Here is a 15,774-nt window from a genome sequence, read left to right as displayed (position 1 = left end):
TACAAGACAGAGGCTCACTCGCTGAGGACAGGTTTTTTATGTCTCTAGTAGCTTCCTGTGACACCCAATGCCCTGACATCCTGACACAAAGCAATGTGTGGGTGTGTGCGCGTGTGTATGGAGGGTTGACATTTTATATGTCAATAACATTGCATTTCTGCATAAGTGCATAAGTGCACAAAAAACATGAGATCAATATTCTGCTTAAATTACAAACTAAGCCTTTTTTCCCAGGCTAACGTAATCTGTTAGCAATCAGCATCAGAGCTTTGAGTCATGAATACACCACATGAACGTATAGGCCTACAAAATACAGTGCCTTCGGAAAGTATTCAGACTCCTTTACTTTTTCCACATTTTGTTAGGTTACAGCCTTATTCTAAAATTGATTAAATAGTTTTTTTCCCTCATCAATATACACACGATACCCCATAATGACAAAGCAAAAACAGTTTTTTAGACGTTTCTGCTAATTTATTGAAAAAAAAAAAAACGGAAATATCACATTTACATAAGTATTCAGACCCTTTACTCAGTACTTTGTTGAAGCACCTTTTGCAGCGATTATAGCCTCAAGTCTTCTTGGGTATGATGCTACAAGCATGGCACACCTGTATTTGGGGAGTTTCTCCCATTCTTCTCTGCAGATCCTCTCAAGCTCTGTCAGGTTGGATGGGGAGCGTTGCTGCACAGCTATTATCAGGTCTCTCCAGAGATGTTTGATCGGGTTCAAGTCTGGGCTCTGGCTGGGCCACTCAAGGACATTCAGAGACTTGTCCCGAAGCCACTCCTGCGTTGTCTTGGCTGTGTGCTTAGGGTAGTTGTCCTGTTGGAAGGTGAACCTTCACCCCAGTCTGAGGTCCTGAGCGCTTCTGGTGCAGGTTTTCATCAAGGATCTCTCTGTACTTTGCTCTGTTAATCTTTCCCTCGATTCTGACTTGTCTCCCAGTCCCTGCCGCTGAAAACCATCCCCACAGCATGATGCTGCCACCACCATGCTTCACCGTAGGGATGGTGCCAGGTTTCCGTCTGGTTTCCAACAGACACTGGAAGACAAATTCACCTTTCAGGAGTACAATAACCTAAAACACAAGGCCAAATACACACTGGAATTGCTTACCAAGACGACATTGAATGTTCCTGAGTGGCTTAGTTACAGTTTTGACTTAAATCGCCTTGAGAATCTATGGCAAGAATTGAAAATGGCTGTCTAGCAATGATCAACAACCAACTTGACAGAGGTTGAAGAATTAAAAAAAGAATAATGTGCAAATATTGTACAATCCAGGTGTGCAAAGCTCTTGGCTCAGGGGTGTGAATACTTATGTATACCGAACAAAAATATAAACGCAACATGTAAAGTGTTGGTCCCATGTTCCATGAGCTGAAATAAAAGATCCCAGAATTTTTCTATACGCACAAAAAGCTTATTTCTCTCAAATGTTGTGTACAATTTTGTTTACATCCCTGTTAGTGAGCATTTCTCCTTTGCCAAGATAATCCATCTACCTGAGAGGTGTGACATATCAAGAAGTTGATTAAACAGCATGGTCATTACACAGGTGCACCTTGTGCTGGGGACAATAAAAGGCCACTCTAAAATGTGCAGTTTTGTCACACAACACAATGCCACAGATGTCTCAAGTTTTGAGGGAGAATGCAATTGGCATGCTGACTGCAGGAATGTCCACCAGAGCTGTTGCCAGATAATTTAATGTTCATTTCTCTACCATAAGCCATAATGTCACTTTAGAGAATTTCGCAGTACGACCAACCGGCCTCACAACTGCAGACCACGTGTAACCACGCCAGCCCAGGACCTACACATCTGGCTTCTTTACCTGCGGGATCGTCTGAGACCAGCCAGCCAGACAGCTGATGAAACTGAGGAGTATTTCTGTCCGTAATAAAGCCCTTTTTGTGGGAAAAAAGTAATTCTGATTGGCTGGGCCTGGCACCCACCCATGACTGCGCCCCTGCCCAGTCATGTGAAATCCATAGATAAGGGCCTAATTAATTCATTTCAATTGACTGATATCCTTATATGAACTGTAACTCAGTATTGTTGTATGTTGCGTTTATATTTTTGATCAGTATAAATTACATATTTCTGTATTTCATTTTCAATAAATTTGCTAAATATTTCACTTTATCATTACGGAGTTTTGTGTGTATATTGGTGAGAAAAATAAATACATTTAATCAATTTTAAATTCAGGCTGTATCACAACAAAATGTGGAATAAGTCAAGGGGAATTAATAATTTCTGAAGGCAGTGTATGTACGTATGTGCACATACAGTTGAAGTCGGAAGTTTATATACATTTAGGTTGGAGTCATTAAAACTTGTTTTTCAACCCCTCCACACATTTCTTGTTAACAAACTATAGTTTTGGCAAGTCGGTTAGGACATCTACTTTGTGCATGACACAATACATTTTTCCAACAATTGTTTACAGACAGATTATTTAACTTATAATTCACTGTATCACAATTCCAGTGGGTCAGAAGTTTACATACACTAAGTTGACTGTGCCTTTAGACAGCTTGGAAAATTCCAGAAAATGATGTCATGGCTTTAGAAGCTTCTGATAGGCTAATTGACATCATTTGAGTCAATTGGAGGTGTACCTGTGGATGTATTTCAAGGCCTACCTTTAAACTCAGTGCCTCTTTGCTTGACATCATGGGAAAATCAAAAGAAATCAGCCAAGACCTCAGAAAAATAATTGTAGACCTCCACAAGTCTGGTTCATCCTTGGGAGAAAACGCCTGAAGGTACCACGTTCATCTGTACAAACAATAGTATGCCAGTATAAACACCATGGTACCACGCATCCTAACGCTCAGGAAAGAGACACGTTCTGTCTCCTAGAGATGAACGTACTTTGGTGCGAAAAGTGCAAATCAATCCCAGAACAACAGCAAAGGACCTTGTGAAGATGCTGGAGGAAACAGGTACAAAAGTATCTATATCCACAGTAAAACGAGTCCTATATCGACATAACCTGAAAGGCCGCTCAGCAAGGAAGAAGCCACTGCTCCAAAACCGCCATAAAAAAGCCAGACTACGGTTTGCAACTGCACATGGGGACAAAGATCGTACTTTTTGGAGAAATGTCCTCTGGTCTGATGAAACAAAAATATAACTGTTTGGCCATAATGACCATCGTTATGTTTGGAGGAAAAAGGGGGTTGCTTGCAAGCCGAAGAACACCATCCCAACCGTGAAGCACGGGGGTGGCAGCATCATGCTGTGGGGGTGCTTCGCTGCAGGAGGGACTGGTGCACTTCACAAAATAGATGGCATCATGAGGAAGGAAAATGATGTGGATTGTGATGTCACGAGAGGCTGTGTCCTGGAGGGACGTTACATCCCCCTGAGGTGGCTGCAAACTCAGACAGCTATGGCTCCATCTGCTGGTATGGTCGGGAACTCCACCCCTCTATGGCCAATCTTCCCACGCAGCTGAAACAAATGAGGAGCTGATGAGCTGAAGGTTTGGGAAGGGAAGAGACACAGTCTCCAACCGGGGCTCTCTGGAGGACAAGAGTGCTGCACGTCCACTTCCATGAGGAATATAAGGATTTGGAGATACTTACCTTTGGGAAATACTCACCTTTGGATATATGCACCTGTGGAAATACGTGTGGGACATTTGGAAGGACGTTTTGCTGGGTTGGCCACTAGCTGCAACGTGGAATACAGTAAGACCGGGGAAAAGTTATTTGCGCGAGTGAGAGTTATGATTTTGGATGTGGAAGAGACATCCCTGAACTGTTAACCCTTAAAGAGCCACAAGAGAACAGAATTGTGTTATACTTTCGTTAGTTTCCCAAGACCTTTAATAAAATCCTTGTTTTGATTGAACCTGGTCTCCTTGCACTACGTGAGCAATCCCGCTGAAAGCTGTGTAGCCTCTCGTGACATCACAGATGGTGGAGAATACGGGCACGCTCAAGCGTTAATAGTGCATGTCAGAGGAGGATACCGAAGGTTTGATCACCCAGTTTTCCAAGTTGGCCGTAGGCTCCCCGCCGACTGAAATGGAGGACATATTGAAAGCCCTTGTTGCTGGCCAGCAAGCCCAGATGCAAGCAAACGTGGCTCTCTTGGAGGAGCAAAAGAAAGCCAACCTTCTGAAGGCAGAGGAATTGCAGTTGCAGAGACAGAGGGTGGTCCAAAATACCCGCCCAATAAAGGCAAGTGACTTTATATCTAAGATGGGAGCTACCGATGACATTGAGGCATACCTGCATGCATTTGAGGCCACGGCCACTAGGGAAGCCTGGCCCAAGCAACAGTGGGTTGGTCTGTTAGCCCCCTTTCTAACCGGGGAATCACCGAATGCTGTCCGGGACCTGGGCCCTGACCAGGTTACTGACTATGATGCCCTGAAGTCTGAGATCCTCAGCAGATATGGACTCACAAAGTTTGGTATGGCCCAGCGCTTTCACAGCTGGACCTTCCAACCAGACCAACCTCCTCGGGCGCAGATGCATGAACTTGTCCGAATCGCAAGGAAATGGCTGGATCCGCAGAGGAATACAGCAGCGGCGGTGGTGGAGGCCGTTGTGGTGGATCGTTACCTACGCGCCCTGCCTTATGAGGCAAAACGGTTCATCAGTCAACAGGCCTTGACCACGGCTGATCTGACCGTGGAAGCTGTGGAAAAGTACCAGGCCACAGCGGAGATGCTGAATGCTTCCCGAAAAGACCCCAGGAGTGCGGCCCCACCACAAATGGGAAGAACCCGTCCAAAGGACCCCAAGGTCTCGAACCCAGCCACGTCAGGACTTATCCCGGCTCCAGGGGGAGCCAGAAACCAGGCGGGTCCAAGAAGAGTACACCAGGAGGGGGAAACTCGACAGTGTTACCGGTGTGGGGAGATGGGACATATCTCCTGGCAGTGTGGGAAACCAGCCGATGAACCTATGCCCACTGCGGAGTCCTCCAGCTCAGCACCCACACACCGTTTTGCCTCGCTCTTGGGAGTCGTAGATGGCGGCCCAGATCGACCCCCACCTGCCCGGTAACTGTGAATCACCATGATGTGGAGGCCTTACTGGATTCTGGTAGCCGGGCCACCCTGGTGCGTAAGGATTTGGTGGGCCCAACGTGTCTGACCCCGGGGAAAGTCCTCCCAGTTTCCTGTGTCCATGGGGACACCAGAGAATACCCCATTACTGAACTTACAATGACCAGCACACGGGGAACCATACACACGACGGCGGGGGGTGGTTGATTCCCTCCCCGTCCCTGTCCTAATTGGACGAGACTGCCCAGCCTTTTACCCACTCTGGAGAGAGTCTCAGGAGAGGATAACCCGAGTACCTCGAAACGGAGAGGCAAGACTCATCCTGGGAAGGCTCCGGTGCAATCCTCCGAGTTACTCACTCCCGCCCGGGCTCTGATAGGGATGGCAGGTGCCCAGACCGACACAGAGACGGAGCTACAGAATCTGGACAAAGAACTGTCTGGTCTGAAGGGGACCGCTGAGAGGTATCGTTTGTTAAAGCAACAGTTAGACATGAAGACAGAAGAGTTAGATATCCTCCAGGCTAAACTCCAACAGAGCTCCTTCCATAAGCAACAGGAGGAGCTGGAGAGGCTGCGCAGGACCATCGAGGAGTGTGAGGAGACCCTGCGCAGTAGTAAGGAGGTCCAGAAGAAGGCAGAGGAGAAGTACAAGGTGTTGGAGAACAAGATGAAGAATGCGGAGGCAGAGAGAGAGAAGGAACTGAAAGCTGCTCAACAGAAGCTAAACTCTGCTAAAACCAAGGCTGATGCGTTCAGTAAGAAACTCAAGGAGAGACAACAGGAGGCCGAGTCCCTGGTCCTAGAGGTGGAGGAGTTGAAGAGAGAGCAGGCTGGCAAGCACCACGGCAATGCGGACGCCCTCTCCCGGCGTGATGCCTTCTTCGCTGCCTTTACCCCGACGAGGACGTCGGTCCCGAGGAGGGGGATGTGTGATGTCACGAGAGGCTGTGTCCTGGAGGGACGTTACATCCCCCTGAGGTGGCTGCAAACTCAGACAGCTATGGCTCCATCTGCTGGTATGGTCGGGAACTCCACCCCTCTATGGCCAATCTTCCCACGCAGCTGAAACAAATGAGGAGCTGATGAGCTGAAGGTTTGGGAAGGGAAGAGACACAGTCTCCAACCGGGGCTCTCTGGAGGACAAGAGTGCTGCACGTCCACTTCCATGAGGAATATAAGGATTTGGAGATACTTACCTTTGGGAAATACTCACCTTTGGATATATGCACCTGTGGAAATACGTGTGGGACATTTGGAAGGACGTTTTGCTGGGTTGGCCACTAGCTGCAACGTGGAATACAGTAAGACCGGGGAAAAGTTATTTGAGCGAGTGAGAGTTATGATTTTGGATGTGGAAGAGACATCCCTGAACTGTTAACCCTTAAAGAGCCACAAGAGAACAGAATTGTGTTATACTTTCGTTAGTTTCCCAAGACCTTTAATAAAATCCTTGTTTTGATTGAACCTGGTCTCCTTGCACTACGTGAGCAATCCCGCTGAAAGCTGTGTAGCCTCTCGTGACATCACAGGATATATTGAAGCAACATCTCAAGACATCAGTCAGGAAGTTAAAGCTTGGTCGCAAATGGGTCTTCCAAATGGACAATGACCCCAAGCATACTTCCAAAGTTGTGGCAAAATGGCTTAAGGACAACAAAGTCAAGGTATTGGAGTGGCCATCACAAAGCCCTGACCTCAATCCTATAGAAAATATGTGGGCAGAACTGAAAAAGCATGTGCGAGCAAGGAGGCCAAACCTGACTCAGTTACACCAGCTCTGTCAGGAGGAATGGGCCAAAATTCACCCAACTTATTGTGGGAAGCTTGTGGAAGGCTACCCGAAACGTTTGACCCAAGTTAAACAATGTAAACTTCTGACCCACTGGGAATGTGATGAAAGAAATAAAAGCTTAAATAAATCACTCTCTACTATTATTCTGACATTTCACACTCTTAAAATAAAGTGGTGATCCTAACTGACCTAAGACAGGGACTTTTTACTAGGATTAAATGTCAGGAATTGTGAAAAACTGAGTTTAAATGTATTTGGCTAAGGTGTGTGTAAACTTCCGACTTCAACTGTAGATGGAACGCAATGTTTCCATATAGGCTGTTGGACATCAGATTGGAGGAGAGAATCTGACTCATAAAGGATGATAATCTATTTTGTCTTGACCTAAACCCAACTGATTAAGACCTGATGCACTCAGATGGAACGTCTTAGTGAGACGCAGAAATGAGATGTACTACATGTTTGCACTCTCAGTGGTTAGCTGAAATGGAAATAAGAGTCAACTTCAGAGAACCTTCTCTGAGCTACAGCATAGCTGACCGTTCTACTTTATTTTTAGAGCAAGCTAAAAATAGCCTGCCCTCACCGTTTACATGCAGTTTGAGGTCAATCAATGTAAGAGTGAAAGAGAAAAAGCTCACATGCGGTTGGAAACTATTGACCATGTTCCTTTAAGCCTTCTACCAAGACAAAACAGAAGCGTGTCAACTATTTTAGTCTGAAATGCAGAACATTGATTCTTTTTCTCAACCCTTTGCAACTATTAGATAGATTTTCTGGTGTGTTGGGTTATGCGTGTAGTGGAAACACTTGAAGATATGAACACAAACCAAGGGGCCATTTTACATCTTCTAGCTTTATTTAGTAGTATAGTAGTATAAATGAGTTGAATTGGCAGACCGTGATAAGCACCACTGGGCCCCTCAGTGACGACTGAACACATTTCCACATTATAACAGGCTTGTTAAGTTGTTATTCATTGCGTATGTCCACTCAAGAGATGAGTGAACGGACTATAAAAACAAAAATGTAAAACAGAAAAAGATGACATCAATTACAAAATAAAAATGATTTTTAAAACACAGATGAAAGGAGAAGTGATTGCATCTACACAATCACGTTGGCCGACGGTTCTTTCCCATTGACTTTCTTTACATTTTTGCATATTCCTAAAAATCAAGTATAATGTTCTAGAACAACCAAAATACAGTGCATTTATTCTGTCATTTGGGCCACTATAACCTGCAATTTGGAAAACAACACAATGCAGAGAAATGTACAGGAAATCATGAATCTTGTTTGCACCCAGCTCGAGTGATCATTCTACAGTGTGAATGGAGTGACTCGGCAGAGCAGAGCAGTGCAGCAAGGTACAGTACAGGAAAACACACATCTACACTATGCCACACAATCAAAGGAGGCGTGTGTTCACAGTTCACAACATATAAAAAGATATGTGTCTAAATATGTGCAAAGAATGAAGGTTTTAAGTGTAAATGTGTTCTAGATCATAGTATAAGAGAAGGAAGAGGAATGTGTATTTGGACTACGGTGGATGTGAGAGATGGGACTCTTCAACCCCTCCTGTGCTGAGGAACCAATCCTATACACAAAGACACATGGTGAACCAAATAAATACAATATGTGAAAAACAACTATTGGAACAAAGGAGGGACGTACAGTAATTGAAACTGGGAGAATAAGTATCCAGATTCACTTGCACAAGACACATGCACACATATAAAATGGGAAACAGTTAGGTGGGGGATCGTATCATCTAGACCCTTGAAGTATACAGTATATCTGATTCATCCTTTATTTTGTCCCCTCTGCTTATGACTCGAAGTTTGACATGTATACAGTTTTATATTTAATATTCATTTGTATATATGCTCATATTTATCACACAATTCATCACAGAACCCCCTGGCATTGAGTAGCTTTGGAGCAGGGTAGGAGAGAGAGAGACTGGGAGACATAAGTTACTGAAGGAAGAGAGGGGCACCGGTGAGGGCTGCTACCCTGTGTGGAGTGAGGGAGAGATGGGGAGATTTAGCAGGAGACCTCCATGGTCTGGGGCCCAGGCTGGTTGTCCAGGCCCCCAGTGGTGTTGGCTCTCTCCAGCAGGCTGTTGAGGTTGCGGCTGCGGATGCTGTCCATGGAGGTGATGCTGGAGGAGGAGGTGGTGCGGGATCGGACCAGACGACTCATTCCAGCCGCGGGCACTACGACAACACAGGAGTGTTAACATTCCAGTCACAATGCAGAGCACTTCATGCAATGCAGGAAGCATGATGATGTGTTCCCTCCGTTAGGGAATTACATCGATACATCATACAAATACTGCAGATTTCACCATGCAGACAAATCTGAGGGACCAATAAAAGAAAGAAAAATACTTCAGCACCACACACACAACTACAGTATGCAAGCCGAAGACACTGACAAGCATGTCTTGTAAAAAAGCAATACAATAATAGCATAAAGCACTGAAAAAATTGAGAAAAGGCTAAATTAAGCAAAACTAGCACATTGTGCAACAATAGGAAAAATATCTAACACAAGTTTCATGCTTAAAGGAGTCACATAACCACCTAAACAAATGTCAAAGTATGCAGACATTTCTCCACTTAATTGAACAATACAGATGACCGAAAATACCAATATGTCATGATGTTAAATGGACTTTCTGAGCATACATTGACATTCATGTAATGTGTGTTAGGTTGAATGGAGGCTGGTATTTGGCCAACTGGTCTAAAACTGCTACTGCTTTAAAACCTGGTACCTGATTCGTTGCTCAGGTGACTGAGAAGAATGTAGGGAACTGTTAGCATTGATGGAGGGTGGAAAGGATTGAAAGAAGAAGAAAGGAGAACATATTGAACGGAAATACGGTTTATGAAGGTTGAGGTAATGAATAGAAGTTATTTTGAAGGAAAAGACAACTGCTGTATACCAGAGAGACAAAATAAATAAAAAATCAATGTGTTCTTCCTGTCTGATTCTGGGGTAGGGGAGAGACAGGCATAGCCCAAAGGGACAAAGCAGAATTTCGGCCAATACTCAATGGGTCCTTACAGCGAAACTACACTAACACCGTGACGAGCGCGTACCCTCATACATCTGTCAACGTGGTTTACAGGGTGCTGCACTGGGAGCGTGACGAGATGCGTTAATGTCATGGCATAGGTTTCATAATGGGAAGATTTATTTTCATTCGGCCACACTTCATAATAGGAAGATATTCTTGCAACCTCTGCAACTTAGTTGCTGTAATTAAAATGATTTGAAGTAGCTAGTTACATCAACAATTGTGTCAACTGATCTGTCTTTTTAATACAAGCCTAAAATGTGATACCAAACCTTTCAATGTGTGTAGGGTGATTGTAGCTATTTTCCTACTTAGTTTTAGGATTATTGAGATTACTTATGAATGTATATTTGATATTATGTACTTATTTCTGTACATCTACGTCTCTGCAATGCTCTCGCTGCCGAAGACAACAAACTTGAAGTGTAAAACTATGCTGCTTCAAACTAACCTTGCTTCGCAGACGTGCTGCTTTTGCGTGTGGTATAACATATCTCATAGATCACTGTGAGAAGAGGCTTTAATCAACTCTAATCTGGCAGTGACATTTCCTAATCTAATCATCAATCAAATGTATTTATAAAGCCCTTTTTACATCAGCAGATGTCACAAAGTGCTTATACAGAAACCCAGCCTAAAACCCCAAACAGCAAGCAATGCAGATGTAGGAACACGATGGTTAGGAATAACTCCCTAGAAAGGCAGGAACCTAGGAAGAAACCTAGAGAGGAACCAGGCTCTGAGGGGTGGCCAGTCCTCTTCTGGCTGTGCCTCTGCAGGGAGTGACTCTGTGCTGCCTGGCCTTTACCAGTGACACCTGGGGCTGCAGGCAGCACTCCCACTGAGGAGGGATGGGGGAGAAAACAGAAGAGCCTAGTACAATAGAAATGCTGTGCTGGTGAATGAGAGGTGAAAACCTTTGTGTCACAGGAAGAGCTGCATCTTAAACAATTTGGTTAGAAAACAAACAAAAACACACAAGGCAATGCAAGAGAGTCTCTCCTACGCAGAATTGAACAGGAAGTCAATTGCTGTTCAGAACATCTTTGTTGCTAGTCATTCATGCCACAAGCACTGTTTCTCACCTACTAAGAACTGAGGCTATGCAACACTGCAAAGATGAAAGAGGAAATGACGTTAGCTGTGAGGCGTGAGGCGTGAGGAGCGGCCTCCTCCGTGACCAGTGTGATAAAAAGAGAGGGTCCTTTCAGACACGACTGGCTGCACTCCAAACCCAGGAGGGGGTCTAGCAAAGGCTCATGGGAAACCGTGATGAAAACAATACTCATTTGCGCAACAGTTGTTATTTTGCTCACGTCGACAGGAAATACACTGAGAACACAGATCTTAACCACAAATGTGTACAACAGCTTGTTAGTGGATAATCAATACGCAAGAGTAAAATTCCAAGGTAGCAACCAGTTACTAGCCACAAGTGGCCAGAGACATTATATATATTTTTAAGTATGCTAGAAAGGAGTGGTTATTGAGATCACACATTTACAAAGAAAAGTAAGAGTTGTGTACTTACTATAACCCATACCCTGAACAAAGTACTTGAAGGCCTCTGCCAGTTTCCCAGGCTGTTGAGGAGACGACATGTTAGTTATCAATGTAAATCCATTTTTTATAAAAACACACACACAAGGATATAATAACATGATTTCAGATGCTCAAACCTCACCTGCACAACCTGGGGCAAGCCTCCACAATCAGCCATCTACAGAGAGAGAGAGAGAGGGGAGAAAGAGAGAGAACTTCCGAGTCACTACACATGTAATAGTTTAGCATAAAATATTAATGCATGACACACACAGGATGACATGCATCACCTCACCTTAAACAGTGTAGTCTTGGTTGGATTTAACCTGGAATTGCACTCCACCTGAAACAAGGTTAAAGAGAGTTAGTGGACAAAACTTAATCACATAAAGGAACTGATATTCAACATTTAGTTCCATCATCATACTATATATATATATATACACACACAAGCATGTAGAAGCGCATGATCCATAGTCACAAGCTAAACTACAACCCCCCTAAATAACTCACCACTGCCTCCACTGCAGGAGATGTGTCTCCAACCACCAACAGAGAAGGGCACCTGGAGGGGAAGAGAAGAGTTTCCTTAAGCACTGTGAGTTACAACAGGTCCGTTTGAGCATACTGCCGAAGACACGGTAAAACCGGTTCAAACTCACGTCAGTGTGTTCACTGTGTCCTCATTCACACCAATGACTGGCCTCTCGATTTCTAAATCCCGACGACTGTCATTGAAAAAAAGAGAAAAAAAGGTTAATGCCACATTTAGTCAGCCAGTAGTAGAGTCAGCGAGTACGGTAGGCAGGAGTGGATCCCTGCCCCGTCTCCACTCCTGCCTAGCGTACCCGTTGTAGGAGGCACAGAAGAGGGCCAGGTTGTCCTGGTTGATGTCCTGGGCGATGTGAAGGCGGTAGGTCTGGATCAGCTCCTGGTTGTCTGTTAGCTCATCCTGGGGGAACACACAAGGCATCAGTATGGCTATGTGTGTGGATGGTATCATGATGTCATCTTAGATGTTTCAAACCAGGTTAGTTTTTAGTATATTATCAAAGGTGAATGGAACTCAAAGGTGGGCAGATGCCAACCCATCATACTCACAGTGCTGAAGTGGTGAGCCATCACTGTGTCCACGATGTTACTGGTCCACCCAGAGAGCTGAAGAGAAAAAAACAGGACAAGGTCTAAGTAATGCATAGCTAGGGCTGTGGCATGAAATTAAGTCTGCCGGTCTCACGGTAATTAACCGTTAATTAACAAACACATATAGCATCTCCAGGCCTCCACGCATACAAGCTGTATAAAATCCACTGATGCACGCCTTTGGAACTTCTACATTTAAACAAAGTCTAATAAATCAATTTAATATACACCATCACAAATAATTCCATTATTTATTTTAGTCAGGTCGAAAGAAACATTATGATAGGAAGATTTTTTTTTCTTCTCAAGAACAGAATATGAGTTGGCCTACTGTAGGCCTATGTTATCTGGCTATGGTCCATGCCGTAGGCCTGTTCATTTAGCTGACAAGATATGCTTATAAGTCCCATACCATTATTTTATATTATATGATTTTATAGTAAGAAGTATATAATTGAACTTAAAATAGAAAGGATATTCTTCCCATTCCAGAGCGAGTGCGCATATGAAGTGGCTTTGTTGAGCGTAAAAGTTATAATTTGAAACAGGCCTCATATGCTAGATTTAGAGTTATGTGGCAACTTTAGTTTTGAACGATACAAACCTTAGAATGTCTTAAAAATCTAAACATATATGGGCTGCATGATGCGACTATAGGCTATTGATGATTTGAGAAAGTCGCAAAAAAAGCGTGTTCTCTGTTCCTTGCCTCAGGCTGAACAGCTGTTCTCTCCACAAGTGATCATATTTTCACCCATCAGACTATTCTCAATTTAATCTCGTCTTTCCTAATATGTAAAATTAGTTTCGATTTAGAATGGCCCAATGGGCAGGAACAGGGGCGGGGGAAAAAATACATGTCATCTGTATGCACTCGATTAGCGAATGGAGGCCACGCGCTTTCCCGCCGGTCCGTTTTTCAATGATGCTGGGTAGGCTACTTCAGTTTTATAGTGGAGCTGTGTTTAATATGAGCTGCTGAGAAATAAATATAAGAACACTTATTTCACTCCACGCATCAACCACTGTATAAGGAGAATGCTCTCGCTGCGCAACAGGTGATATTCCGCCCAAACTCTGTATGCCTTGGGCTCTCCAACCCTGTTCCTGCAGCTACCCAGTGCTTAATTTCGGAAACTAAGTGAAATCTGTTCGGGAACACCTACAGTAACATGTTTTTGCAACAAAACATATTTCACTAAACTGTTGACAGCCCCTCTGCGCACTTGAGAAAGGAATAAAGGATAGAGAGGAGGAGATGGAAATGCATGATGGTGAGATATTCTGTATAGCTAAAAAGGTAACGTGTCACCCATTTAATTATGAAAATATAAAAAAATCCCTATTACTAGGCTATTCAAAATCAAATACAAATTCACTATAATTATAGGGTAACTGTAAGCCGCCCTGCACAAATCAATGAACCAACAGCATCGCCTAGGGTTATACATTCTCTCCCAGACTAGTGTATAGAAATATTGGAGCGTAGCATAAGGTAACCAGTCCATCCAGCATGAATAATAATACAGTCCACACAAAGGTTATTACTCTAATTTGTTTAATTTTGGAGTACAGGCTAGACCAATTATGCACCATTTATGTTTTTCTGCCATGGGTAATATGCGGTAGCTATGTATTGTATAATGGCACAATCATCATTTTTATTCAGGGTTTTTTTCAGGCTTGGGCTTATAAGCCTATGCCTATGCATAAGCTTTAATATTTGAATTAATCATCACCTTAGAAAGCGCTGTCAATTTAGTTGTATAAGGCTTTGAAACATCATCCACAACTACCATGTTTTACACTCAGTTTCAACCTGCTGTTGAACTTCTTTCTTCAAATTGATCATCACAGTGAGGTGAGTTTTAAAAGCATGATACTGTTTTGATGATAACTGTCTGATGTGATTTTTGATTTCATTTGCATTGATGGTTAGAGGGACAATAGAGCCCTGAGTACCAGGCCATTAGGACCCGATAGTTGATAGTGAGTTGGGTACTACCAAAACATGTCCAGAGTGCATAAAAGGAGATTACCGTGTGAATTTTACTGCGGTCATGACTCATGACTGCCGGTGTGACGGAAATATGGTCACTGCAACAGCCCTACGCATAGCTAAAGTGACAGTCTTCTAGGAGATTAAAAGGATCTATGGCTTTGTCTTTAAAGATGGGTGATTGGTTAGAGGACTACTGACCTTGGAGGCAGCCCAGTCGATCCATCCCTCGGCACACGGATCCACGTTGATCAGAACCAGGCCCTCTACCAGAGTAGGGTTGTTCAGCTGCAGATGAGAGGAACAACATGTCAGCCCCCAACATGAGGTGAAGTAGCATAGCAGCATTCCAGTCTTCCTACATAGTTTAGTAATAAGGAATGAAGATGATGATGAACATCTCAGGAAGATGTAGTGGCGTTAAAACTGCATTCAGAATGCTACAAACTTTTGTCATTTTCAAGAAATGCCAGATGTATCAACAGAGGCTGCTGAGATGCGGGTTACCTGAAACTACATGTTAATATCAAATGCAACAACAGCTGTTACCAATCTAGCTACCTTGTTTCCATTTTACTCCAACCCCTAACTGATGGAATTTGAAAATAAATGTTGAGCAGACCCCCAAGAGGAACATCAAACACTGTGATTCCTAAATCCTCCAGACTATTTCCACCCTGTCCTCCTTCTCGTGCTCTCTCGCTCCACTCATTGTCTTTCTCCTCTCTTCTAGAGAATGCAGCAGAACTAAAATAAGCCAGGCATTGAGTGCAGAAAGAAAAAGAACATGAGAGATGGCGAGAGAATAACAAGGTGATTCACCCCCCTCAGAATGGCACGGTTTATAATAGACAAGAGGACTGGTGAAATACTGCTGTGTGGGTTGGATGTTCAGACTGTGGAGGAAGCTACAATAGACCAGACAGAGATGAACTGAGAGAGACAGGTGATTTAGAAAAAGAAAATGGACAGTGGATTAGAGAGCTGCTGTCAAGTGTTAAGTAGACTTACTGCAAACCGGGATAGGATGTAGGCTCCTGCTCCCACGCCAATCCCAATCACACTGTTCACCCTGTGGACATCAGGAAATACATCACCCCATCAACAACACCAACTTACTGGCATTCCACTGGTTTATCCATCACAACCTAAATGAGTCAAGT

The 15,774-nt window shown here is 43.8% G+C and overlaps 1 protein-coding gene across 3 annotated transcripts in view; it reads right to left on the bottom strand.

Moving 5' to 3' along the window:
- Positions 1–7,670: 7,670 nt before the first annotated feature.
- The window catches only part of LOC121578243 (protein NDRG3), a 54,752-nt gene continuing 46,648 nt past the window's right edge, over positions 7,671–15,774 (bottom strand). For 2 of the 3 annotated variants that reach the window (XM_041892454.2, XM_041892457.2), the window contains 11 exons: positions 15,623–15,683; positions 14,813–14,899; positions 12,571–12,627; positions 12,318–12,421; positions 12,132–12,197; positions 11,983–12,034; positions 11,765–11,812; positions 11,612–11,647; positions 11,459–11,510; positions 9,622–9,660; positions 7,671–9,058 (listed from right to left, as the gene is read on the bottom strand). In XM_041892454.2, the coding sequence (XP_041748388.1) occupies positions 8,886–9,058; positions 9,622–9,660; positions 11,459–11,510; positions 11,612–11,647; positions 11,765–11,812; positions 11,983–12,034; positions 12,132–12,197; positions 12,318–12,421; positions 12,571–12,627; positions 14,813–14,899; positions 15,623–15,683 (775 nt within the window). In that variant the 3' untranslated portion in view covers positions 7,671–8,885. The remainder of the gene's footprint in view (positions 9,059–9,621; positions 9,661–11,458; positions 11,511–11,611; positions 11,648–11,764; positions 11,813–11,982; positions 12,035–12,131; positions 12,198–12,317; positions 12,422–12,570; positions 12,628–14,812; positions 14,900–15,622; positions 15,684–15,774) is intronic. The other variant, XM_041892455.2, reaches the window with a different exon arrangement.

Source organism: Coregonus clupeaformis, chromosome 12, assembly GCF_020615455.1.
Source record: "Coregonus clupeaformis isolate EN_2021a chromosome 12, ASM2061545v1, whole genome shotgun sequence".
Taxonomy (NCBI): Eukaryota; Metazoa; Chordata; class Actinopteri; order Salmoniformes; family Salmonidae; genus Coregonus; species Coregonus clupeaformis.
Note: the sequence above shows the minus strand (reverse complement) of the source record. Positions and strands in the feature narration are given on the sequence as shown.